The sequence below is a fragment of the Mauremys reevesii genome, linkage group 2, assembly GCF_016161935.1.
Source record: "Mauremys reevesii isolate NIE-2019 linkage group 2, ASM1616193v1, whole genome shotgun sequence".
NCBI classification, from domain to species: Eukaryota; Metazoa; Chordata; order Testudines; family Geoemydidae; genus Mauremys; species Mauremys reevesii.
In genome coordinates this window covers 82,855,445-82,867,804 of record NC_052624.1, presented here as the reverse complement: position 1 = coordinate 82,867,804, position 12,360 = coordinate 82,855,445, and the positions used below count along the sequence as shown (strand labels likewise).

General features: G+C 43.7%; 1 protein-coding gene across 17 annotated transcripts in view; it reads left to right on the top strand.

Moving 5' to 3' along the window:
• The window catches only part of LOC120398291 (myosin VIIA and Rab interacting protein), a 345,847-nt gene that overhangs the window by 302,137 nt on the left and 31,350 nt on the right, over positions 1-12,360 (top strand). For 15 of the 17 annotated variants that reach the window (XM_039525619.1, XM_039525610.1, XM_039525604.1 and 12 more), the window contains one exon: positions 9,643-9,885. In XM_039525619.1, coding sequence (XP_039381553.1) covers positions 9,643-9,885 — 243 coding nt within the window. The other 2 variants (XM_039525618.1, XM_039525616.1) reach the window with 2 other exon arrangements.

Below are 12,360 nucleotides of genomic sequence, written 5' to 3'. Positions count from 1 at the left end.
AATCTCTGCTCTAGGAATTATTTTGGGGAAGTTCTGCGGCCTGTGTTATACAGGAGTCAGACCACATTATCACGATGGTCCCTTTTGGCCTTAGAATCTGTGAACACTGTACAGTACTAGAAGGCACTTTACAAAATCAGCTTAGAATCACTCACTCACTCACAGCAATGCACTGATCATATCCAGGAGAGAAAGCACACTCAAGTCTTTTATCCCTCAGGTGTATCTGAATCGAGTATAAGGCAATGTGATGCATAAACTGTTATTGGTCTTTCCTGTATATTCATCACTTTGTTCCCCATCACTTCCAGGCGATACAGTGGCATTAGTAGTACAGTACAATACAGAGGTTGCTATTAAAAAAATTAGAATTTCCCAACATTTAGCACACAGTGGTATGTGCGTAGCTACCTTTTTCACTCTTCTTGGAATGGGAAACAGGTGAGCTATCTCAGATAATATTGTGGGATAACTGCTGGCAGACATCCTTTTAATGTAGAACACTGGTGTGGATTGCTGTTGACAGGAATGTGAAAACTATGGGCTGTTACTGAATTGTAATCCAAGGGCAGGTCTACACTAAGGGCGGGGGTCGAACTAGGGTACGCAAGTTCAGCTACGTGAATAGCGTAGCTGAACTCGAAGTACCCTAGTTCAAACTACTTACCCGTCCAGACGCCGTGGGATCAAAGTCCGCGGCTCCAAGGTCGACTCCGCCACCGCCGTTTGCAGTGGTGGAGAACCGGAGTCGACCGGAGCGCGCAGGGAGTTCGAACTATCGCGTCTAGATTAGACGCGATAGTTCGAACTCCGAGAAGTCGAACTCACCGCATCAACCCGGCAGGTAAGTGTAGACTAGCCCCAAGTAATGGCTGTTTTTAATTTCCCACTGTATTGTATTTAGGCATTGTGTGCGTGGGTATCTCTCTCCGTGCTGCTTTTATAAGGATGTTGTCATTCATAACAAAAAGAGAGAAAATTATAAACTGACAGAATGTAATGACTCGGGTTCAGAAATAATTAGCAGATTTGCAGAGAGCAAAGTCTTTCCTCAAAGGACAGTTTTTATAACAAGGAAGTAAAATAATGTAATCTAAACAGGAAATCACACCAGTCATGTGACTGGAGTCCAGTGTGGGGCCTGATTGTCCCAAAGGTAGTCTCCCAAGTAGTCACTCTTACACCTGAGTAAGGCAAGGGGCAAGCAGACTTGGCTTCAACCCCATTATATATTAGGGACCAGGTAGTTCCCCTGCATCCTGTCACAGGTATTTAAGAGAAATTAACATATAAATTCCCTGGTTAGGTCATCTGCTAAAGTAGCAGGATGGTGTGACTGAATCAAGGAAGTGAACCATTTCTTCTCCCCATCCCTCTCTCCATAAGGAGGCTAGCAATCAGCTCCGCTCTTCTGACTCTCCCGAGCAATCCTTCTGTTTCTGCAGGTATTATTTGGTTTGCGTGTTTACACCTCTAGCCCTTATCTCTGATAGAAGGCCTGCTGCTCCACTAGTCACAACACTAGTGCCGATACAGTAGCACCCTTGCAGCGTGTCTGGTGAAGCATAAAAAACCACCCCTGCAAGCGGCATAAGCTATGTCGGTGGGTGACACTCTCCTGCCGACATAGCGCTGTGCATGTGAATGCTTATGTCAATGTAACTTATGTTACTCAGGGAGGTGGAATAATCTCACCCCTGAGTGATATGTTTTGCCGACATAGGCTGTAGTGTAGACATAGCCTATGCTCAGAGCTCAGTGTCCCAAGAGGTTTATAATATTAGTTAACTACTGAAGTATGTCTTGCAGACATGTTCTGTGTCTACTCTGTTCCTTTGCACGATTGCCAGACATAGGCATTCTTTACTGGGACATTATAGCTAAGGCTAAGATTTTGTCACATTTTTTATAATAAAAGTCACGGACAATAAACAAAAATTCACAGAAGCCTGTGACTTGTCCATGACTTTTACTAAAAATAATTGTGACAAAATGGCGAGTGGGGGGTCCAGCACCCACCACTGCTGCCGCTCACAGTGGTTGGGAGCTGCAGGGTCCCCCCACTGCCCATGGCGGCTGGGAGCTGCATGGAGGCTCGGAGCTCCAGGGCTGGAGGCTGGGAGCTGCAGAGCCACCCACAGCGGCTGGGAGCTGCAGGGCTGGCAGCTAAGAGCTGCAGCATCCCACCATGTCTCGGAGCTGCGGAGGTCTCCTTCACGTCTAGGAGCTCTAGGGCTGGGAGCTGCAGGGGACCCCTGCCTATGGCAACTCAGAGCTCTGGGACCCCCACTGGCTGACAGCTCCAACCGAGCGAAGCAGAAAATGTCATGGAGGTCTCTGGAAGTCATGGATTCCGTGACTTTCGTGACATAGTTGTAGCCTTAATTATAGCCATGCCCTAGTCATTTAACCCGAATTATATCACACTGAACTTCTCAACGGTCATGGTGTATTCTCCATCACTGAAAATTTTAAAATCAAGATTGGATGTTTTTCTAAAAGATCTGCTGTAGGAATAATTTGGGGAAGCTCTCTGGCCCCTGTTAGATGAGATTATCACAGTGACCCCTTCTGGCCTTTGAATCTATGAATGTTATCTTCTTCCCGTTACTTATTTTGTGTGTGTGTGTGTGTGTGTGTGTGTGTGTGTGTGTGTGTGTGTGTGTTTTAAGGCCCTGTACGTAAGTGTCAATGGAATCTTTAAAGTCACTGAGCACCGCTGACCATTCCTGGAGACATTTTGCCTGCAAACCTCTGGGGACCCTGGGCTGTACTCTTTATTAGGGTGCAATGTGTGCTTCAGATTTCCAGCCAATGCAGAAAATCATTGTCCCTTCCATGTCCCTTGTCCCTGTACCAGTGCTGCTCACAGAGTGCAAAATGTGGGGTTCTGGTTGCTCCTCTATACAGGAGTGCAAGGCAAGGAAGGGCTTGTAGTGCCTCCCCACCCCCAGCACGCCAATGCAGGCAGATGCAGGATCTGGCCCCAAATCACACTGGTGTAGTAATATTTGTTTGCAATACAAATGGGGGAGACAAACAAAATGTAGAGGAAGTGAGTAAAGAAACGCAAAGTAATTTGCATATGTTCGGCTTATTTCTGGTAAATGTGGTTCATGCTCTCAGAAAAGAGTTACTCAAATCCCTGGCACTAGAGAGCGTCCGATCAAGTAGAGCATGGCGAGTGCAATTATAATAAAACATTTTTATGGAGGACATTGCTGGGATTGAAAAAATCTAGTGGGGGGCAATGAAAATAATTCAGGGGATTTGGGATCTGAGTTACAGTATGAAGAAAAATGAACCAGATTTAGTCTCTATTGCTTAAAAAATGAGATTAGAGGAATTTCAGAAATCTGTACAATCCCAAAAGGGATGCACTGATACCAGTGAAGTGATTGAGTCTGAAGCTGAGGAGCAGTCTAACATAAACACTTCAGAAACTGCAGAGCATAAATTGAAGGAGATTGGGGTGTACAGCTTCTAGCTTTGTTTTGAGGGTTTTAAATCAGTAATGAGTTTTCATGTGCTGGTATTATAAAGAGAAGTCTTATTGAAGCCATAGAGAGTGCTCTCCTTCTAAAAATCAGAAACTAAACAGCTGATCAGATCCACATAACAATGAAGAAATGCTACTTTTTCCTGTCCTTTCATGGTATAATAATAGATATTGATTTATTGACCATTATTACCTGCATAATGGAATAGGATTTGATTCTCAGATCAAAAAGTCGGTTTTCTTTTCTAATTGTAAAATATCATAAGGTCAACATCCACCTTGCTATCCCGACAGTTACACTGAAAAGAAAAATCGACCTTTTCATGTCTCTGTTCTTAGGAGCCACACAATTCTGAGTTTATGAAGCAGTAATATTGTGAGCAGAGGAATGATGGAACAACTGCAGTCATTTCATAGTTAAGGTTGCAACTGAGTTGAGTTCCCATTACAAGATTGATTCTCCTCTCCACATTGGTTCTCTAAAATCCATTTTAAAATCCTATATCAGCTTTCAAATTAGTAAGCCAGAATTTGTGTGATAAAATCAGAACTGACGTAGTTGAGGAAACTACTATTAGTCTGGAAACCAGACCCTAAAAATAGGGTTCACCACAGTTCAAAAAGTCTTCTCGCGTTCAATTTTTTTGCCATTACATGGGAGAAAAAACCAAAATCAGTACCTGCTTTGCTGCTCTCTCCCAACTGTGCACAACGCTTATGTGCACAAATCATGAAACTAGTGCACTTGCATGCAAAAAAACAAAAGTTTGTGCATGACAAATCATCATACTTGGTATTAGAAATCAGTATGAAACAAATGATGAAATCTATGTACTGTTGACCACATTTCCAATAACCTAACTGCAGAGGAAGTAATATGGTAGGCTAGTATCTCTACAGAGCAGACTTAAGATAATTTGGCTGTCTTGGTTGGGAAGTTGGTTATCTCTGGGTTCTAATTCTATTTTTTAACTAATAGTCTTGAAAAATTATATACACTCAAACCGCGTATATGAATCTTCAACCTTAACTTCACTTTATATTTTGGGGGGAATAATAACGGTGTTTAATTCCATTGGGATCCTTGTATGATGAAAGCTACAGTACCTTGATTGCTTTAGATTTATTTGACCTAATTTCATTATGAAGTCAGCTACTGCTCTTATAAAATGGCATTATCCATTAATTAAAATCTTGTCATATAGTTCTATGCTAGCTTGACAAAGCTATAAATCAGGGATCGGCAACCTTTCAGAAGTGATGTGCCGAGTCTTCATTTATTCACTTGAATTTTACTGGCACGCGAAACCTTAAAATTTTAATGTTTTTAGAAGGTCTCTTTCTATAAGTCTATAATATATAACTAAACTATTGTTGTATGTAAAGTAAATAAGGCTTTCAAAATGTCTAAGAAGCTTCATTTAAAATTAAATTAAAATGCGGAGCCCCCGGACTGGTGGCCAGGACCCGGGCAGTGTGAGTGCCACTGAAAATCAGCTTGCGTTCCGCCTTCAGCACCCGTGCCATAGGTTGCCTACCCCTGCTATAAATGAAGGCAGGATACAGTGTGTGCTCTGAATTTCAAGCCCCACTAGATGGCGCTTGTGATTCATTGATTGGAAATAATGGGCCTTCTAAGTGCAAACAAACATTGAAAAGTAACCCGTAAAGTGAACATTTTATACAATGTCTTTGCCCTCATTTAGATAGTAGGCACTCATTTTCCATGTGACCTTCAGTCAGGGCCGGTGCAACCATTTAGGCGACTAGGCGGTCGCCTAGGGCGCTGGGATTTGGGGGGTGCCATTTTCTTCAGCAGCGACCACGGCGGCTGGATCTTCGGCCTCCCCAGTCGCCGCCGGCATTTAGGCGGAGGGAGCTGGGGCAAGGGAGCGCGAGGAGGGCTGCCTGCAGCAAGTGGGGGTGTGGGGCGGCACACAGGGTAACTCCTTGCCCAAGCTCACCCTTGCCCCTCCTGCTCCCTGAGCATGCCATGGCTGCTTCACTTCTCCCGCCTTGCGGCGCTTAAGCTGATTGGCACTGCAAGCCTGGGAGGCAGGAGAAGTGAAGCAGCCACGGTGTGCTCAGGGAGGAGGCGGGGCAGGGGTGAGCTACCGCCGAAGAAGAACCCTCCGCAGAAATGCCGCAGGCGACAGCGGCTTTCATTGAACTGCTCAATTGCCTGCCGCTGTTTTCCGCGGCACGTCGGCAGAAGGTCCTTCGGCGGCGCAACAGGAGCGGAACCGGAAGCTCCCATGCGCCCCATGGAGAGCGCACAAAATGCCGCCCCCTGAATCCTGGCGCCCTAGGCGACCGCCTAGGGTCGCCTAATGGAAGCGCTGGCCCTGGTTAAGGTTGACAAGGCCCTCAAAGTGACCTGCCCTAAAAATTCAGTTGATTTAAAAAAAAAACAAAACAAAAAAAAAACAAAGAAAAATGCATCATGTCATCGCAAAACTTTCACTGTAACCGTGTTAAAAGCTCAGTGTTTCAGCCAGGAAGTCTACAAACAACCCAGTGACCACAGTGTACAACACTGGACCATAATTCTCCCGGCATTGACGCAAATATAAATACTCAGGCTACTCACAAGAAAGCAGCAGGCTGGGTGGGGGGAAGGATGGCACAGCATAGGGTTGCCAACCCTCCAGGATTGGCCTGGAGTCTCCATGAATTAAAGATTAATCTTTAATTAAAGATTATGTGATGTGATTAAATCTCCAGGAATATGTCCAACCAAAACTGGCAACCCTACGCAGCAAGCATAGCTACGTCCATGATCTCAAAAAACTCAATCCTCTGAGGTTGTGTCTTCACTGCGGGGGGAAAAGGTGTCATTAAGTGAAGTCAGCTAACAGGAAGTAAATTCTAGTGAAAACAAGTTAGACAGCTCCACTTACACACACCCTTTTATCTCCCTAATGAAGACAATACCCCTGTGGGCTAGTTGGTTGAATTGCTCTGCTAGGCCCTGATGCAATGCACATGGGAGTCACTAGAAAGACTCCCACTAATTTCAATGGACTTTGGATCAGGTCCTTCGAGAGCAAGTGTTTTAAGTGCTGCAGGTCTTGGTTTGAAAGGCTGGTGGAGTATTTTCAGTATCAAGAGGACATGTGGTCCAGTCAACCTCAATATGGATTCTTTAAACTAATTTGTGAATTTGGTGTCCCTGAATATGAGGATTGAATAGCCCTGGCTTGTGCCGGGATAGTATACGATTTAGTCACAGATATTTTTGGTAAAAGTCATGGACAGGTCACAGCCAATAAACAAAAATTCACGCCTGTGACCTGTCGATGACTTATACTATAAATACCCCTGACTAAATCTTAGGTGCTCTGGGGGGGCTCCAGGGTGCTGCAGGTGCTGGGGAGGGTGCGCTCCAGCAGACGGTGCTGCTGCACTGGGGGAAAGGGGACTCCGGCACGCCACCACTGCTGCTGGGAGGTGGCGCCCTGGCGCGCCAGCACTGCTGCTTCGAGGGAGGGCAGCCTGGACCCCCCATGCCACTGCTGCTCGGGGTGCTGCTGTTGGGGGGGGTTGCCCTGCCTGGGGCCTCCAAAGCAGCAACCAGTGCAGCTGGCTCTGGGGGTGCCCCAGCTGCTCTGGCAGCCCTCGGGTCACCCGCACCATCCGCTGCAGAAGTCCTGGCAGTCCCAGAAACTCTCAGAATCTGTGACTTCCGTGACCTCAATGAAAGACTCGCAGTCTTAAGTTAAGTCTTAGTTTGAAATCCTCCCTCAGACCTGCTTTGCCACTGTGCCTCAGTCCTAACAGCTCTTAACCAGTGTTTGAAAATAGATCTGCATACCTGAAATATTAGTGCAATGATTCACCACACTGCCTAGCCCCAAATTAATTATATCTGTCACTATTCCGAGCTTCAAATTCAGGGATTCAGCAACAAACTCTTATAGTTGAGAAATATGAGTCCACGCCTTCCATTGCAAATCTATTGACAGACATGCAAAATATTTCTGCACAATTTCTGTATCTTTCACCCTTCCTGTTGACATTTTCCTAAGAGGTACCATTAGAGCAAGTGCTGGGTAAGTCTTCGGATCAGGGAGAGGAGAAGGAATTTGAATTAAAGGGTTGGAAGGAGATCAGTCTTTTAAACATACTGAAATTTCTATTGTAACATTGTAAAGATAGAGTGGAAACATTTCCATTTGAGACTCTGTTCTTCAGGTGCAACCCCATCTTGTTCAGAACAATTTGGAAGCTCAAGTGATGAGAAAACTATTCACTGTGCAAAAACTGGTGCTTTGGGGAAAAATTAATGTAAATCCATTAAATCCAAATGGAGTCCCCTTCTATTGTGGCAGCCATTTTTGCTGCAACAGTGGTACCCTGATCCTAATTTTCAGAAACAACCGCCAGTTTTGTGGGTGCAAATTATAATATTTAAATGTCCAGCTACCTGATTTGCATTAGTAGTTAGAGAGCTGCATGATCTCATTTGTGCTCACAAATAATGGCAGATACAAAATTGTGAAAGGACTCCACAGAAAGGTAAGATTTCCATCATGAGTGACACAGCATAACTGGTCAATTTATGAGGGAAATGTCAAAATTACCATAGTTTTTAGATTTCCAAGCGGTAGATACATCCAGGGAATACTGCATTTGGGAGTGCAAACAAACTAGCCACACAAAACAAATCTACTGTTCTGTTTCTTATGAATGGAAATGAAGAATCCAGATTGTTAATCTCCCTGGCATTCTCCAGTCCTGTCAGTGTGAGAGCACCAGGTAAATAAGATTGCCTAGCTTGTTTTTCTTAGTGTCATAATCTATATTATTTCCTTTCTTAGAGTTGCCATCAATCATCTACTTATGCCAAGTGCTGTGCAGTTGCTGCTTGTGGATTAGAATCTGCGTTCTTTGTATCCTCTCTCCCCAGACATTTAGATCATGACTGTGTTCATTTTCAAAGAATTCCTGACACTTAGACTATGTCTACACTTTGAGCTAGGGGTGTGATTCCCAGCTCCAGAAGACATACTTGGGTTAGCTCTGATAGAACTAGTGCACTAAAAATAGAACATAGCCGTGGCATCACAAACCATGGGAGGGGCTAGCAACTGGAGTATGTTGGACGGGTACATGCTTGGGGCAGCTAGCCCATTCACCACTATTTTTAGTGCACTAGCTGGATGAGAGCTAGCACAAGTATGTCTCCTCACAGTGGGAATCACACCCCAGCTTGAAGAGTAGATGGATCCTTAGTACTGGGGAATTGTGGTCTGATGTTTCTTCTCATCCCTACTGGAAGAGATGAAAAGTTCCATTTTTTAATGATAGCTTTCAGTGCTTAGAATTGTCTCCATTTTGTAAAATGTGGGGCAGACATCCTAGCAGAAGTACGTATAACTACATAAGGGGATTTCTCCTTTTTCCATTTTGTCCCCAGACTTAAGGCCTTATCCTAACAGGTGCTAAGCACCAAGACTGCCATTGTAGCTAACTGGAACTATGAGTGCTTTGCACCTTTCAGGATCAAACTCTAACAAAACATGCATCTAAAAGTTGACCTTGTTTCCAATAATTCTTAAAGAAGCCGTGTAGTAGTGCACCAGCCTGGGGTCATGGGTAGTGCACCAGCCTGGGGTCATGGGTAGTGCACCAGCCTGGGGTCATGGGTAGTGCACCAGCCTGGGAGTCGGAGGACCTGGCTGGGAGACAGGACTGGAAGTCAGCCACTGAACATGTGACCTTGTGCAAGCCACTTCACCTCTCTGTCTTAGTTTCCTCATCTGTAAAATGGCTCTAAGGATGATGGTGTAGGGTTTCCTTTGTACAGTGTTTTGGTGAAGAGTGCTATAATATGAGAGAGTTTTATTATTTGCGCAGAGGGAGCTAATTATTTATGGACCTGTTGCTTTTTTTTCATGTAATATGGAAAAGAGAAGAAAAGAGAAATATTATCGTCTTCTGAAAGTAAATATGCTGGGCATATTCTACACAGAAGTAAGAATCTATCTGCCTAGAGATTCATACTATGGTATTTTTCTAGATTTCCTGCAGAGTAAAGTGTATTTGTATGATTTGTGAACTTAAATGTAGCCTTTATAGAAACCCTGTTGATTTTCTTTGCACTTTATTTGAATTTTTTGCTATTTTGATTTTCATCGTAGGTTTCTGAGGATTTATCAGAAGCTGATATAAGCAGTGAGGATCAACACCATAAAATCCAGACAGACCTTGTTGAAGAAAAGTTTAAATCCGAGTTATTTGAACTAGCTGCTAAAATGAGTGACAAGGAAACCTCTTCTGGTGAAGAGCAGGAGTCAGAGCCTAGAACAGAATTGGAGGACAAACAGAAGGAAAGTTTGTCCTCAGAAGAAAATGGCAAAAACATTCAGGAGGAGTTGAAGAAGGTAAGTGAAAGGAGAAGGGGGATAATAGCTTAGAAACTAGAATTCCTAAAGGGGAGGTTGGAAAGTTACCCTGTTTGTAATGGAACCAGGGATAGAGTATATAACGTTCACTGGGAACGGTGAAGAGTTTAAACACACTCGCTTGATAAAAGTGAAGCCCAGTCCTGCAATCCTTGTGCAGTGAAAGCTCCCATTTCCATGAATGAAGAGTTTTGCATACGGAAAGCCTGCAAGATCAGGCCAAATGTGATTAATTTATGTTCGGTCCGATTCTCGGTTCATGTAAATCAGTGTAGTTCCATTGACTTTAATGAAATTTCACTGATGTGCCCCAGCAAAGGATCTAACCCTTTGTTTTTACCTAAATACATATCGGCATCTATTTTTTCACCTCTGCTCGTTACTTGGTCAATGAAAACCTTTTCAGCCTTTACCTGCTCTCCTTTACGCAGTATTGTTTAATTGACGCTGATGCATTAGAGTCTCCTGTTGCCTCTCTATCTGGGTAGTTTGTGTGTCTCTTTAATCCTTTCCAGACCTGTTATCATGTCTACTGATTCTGTTTTCTATCTGATAATAAGATCCCATATATATCAAACTGTTATACAGATTCTGAAATGCAGAGTCCCTCTTGACAGAATGTGTTTGATCCTTTGTTTGTTTGAAGTGTGCTGAAATCCAAAACCTAGAAGGGTATTTACCACCTGCTTTTTTGTCTTTATTTGAATCTCTTTTCATGTGGTATTCATATTCACCTGAATATACTGGTGCTCTCTTCACCTTGTAATGTACTCCCCTCTATTTCGATGAAATCCAGCTTTTCAAAGGTATAAGCTGGGCTCCTGTAGCCTGAGTTCCTCATGAAATGTGCGTGTGATTTAGCTGATGACCAAGATGATTGTATATGAGTGACACTTCCTGGGTTAGTGAGGCACCTCACTACCACTTGCCCTTATAAGTGTGAGGAAACCTTGTCTGCTCTTGCTGGGGGTCAGCTCTCCAACCCCACCAGCCACTGTTATGCAGATAAAACCACACAGGATCATTTCAGGGAACAAGACAAGATGCCACATTTATTATGATAACAATTTGATCTATAACCAATAGCTAATACCTAATACCGCAATACACCCCCCCCAGATGTTCTGCAGCTGTTGGATAGTTACCAGTCCTGAACATAGCTTGAGTCCATGGCTTGATTTCGCAGCTTGGGTTCGTAGCTCATGGCGGCTAACTGGCCAGGAAAGCCAGGCATGAGGAAGAGCCGGGTCTCTGTCGGGCGGTGCACCAGTGCCCTTTGATGTTGGCAGCAGACTGTTACCCAAAGTCTTCCATCTCACCAGTCTTTTTTATAGGCTTTTAGTTTGCATCAAGAGTCTATAGGTCTTGCTGTGTCACGCTGTCTCTGGGTTCGGCGTGATTGATCACCTGTCAGTTGCAGACGTGACTTACAGCCTCGGACCTGACTTTGATCTTGCTTTAATTGTACCTTTGTTCTTTTCTTTTAGGGTGGACTCTTCTTACTTTGTCAGGGCTGTTGTCTGCATCTTCAGCCATTGGTGTTTGCACTTAACTTTATCAGGACAGGCTGGGGCTGGAGGTTGATTCCATTACTCATGCATACCTCATTCACACATCTAAACTAAACTAATAAGGTTACAGCAGGGTTTTGCAAAATGGAGTGAGCATTTCAAAATGGAGTTTGAGTTACAATATGGAGTCTTATTAAAACAAGGGTAATGAACAATTTACAATGTTGAGAGGCAAACAGTAAACAGGAGCTACAATGTTAAAACAGTGACAATCAAAAGAAACAATTTCATTCTTCAGCTCTACACCACGGGCAACAAAAACGCTTCCTGGCTCTCTCTCTACTCCAGATTAGTGATGGGCACACTCCAGTGCTTGAGCCCTCTGAGCCGTTCCTCTGAAGTAACCAGCCCCGATCCACTAGACACAGAGTTCACAGATCTGCTGCTCCCAAAGAAGAAGTATACATCATGTTACCAGTTTCCCTTCAGATCACTGTTCCATTTAACACACAGGACTTATGTACTTAAAACAAGTAAAAGTTTATTTAACAAAGTATAGAGATTTTAGAAGTAGAAATAGAAAGTCAAAGTATTGGAAACAAATGGTTACATGTAAAATAAAATCATAACATGTCTTCTAGAGTCTAGACTTACTTAATAAGATACTGTCTTGTCCAATGAAATTTAGCTCTCTCGGCCTCTTTGCAGCGATTTCCAGCCAGGATGGCTGTGACTCTCCTTTCATAATATAGAATGCACTGACAGTTTTTCTCCTCAGTGAAAGATAGATCCCCAGTATACCTCAGTACACTACACCTAGTTATACCACAAAAATCCATTGTCTTTACTGGCAAAATGACACCCCTACCCTTCTGTTTTTGTTTATTCCTGCAGATCTTTTCTTATGTGAATTCACAATTTCTTCATTTAGGCTCAGTAATGC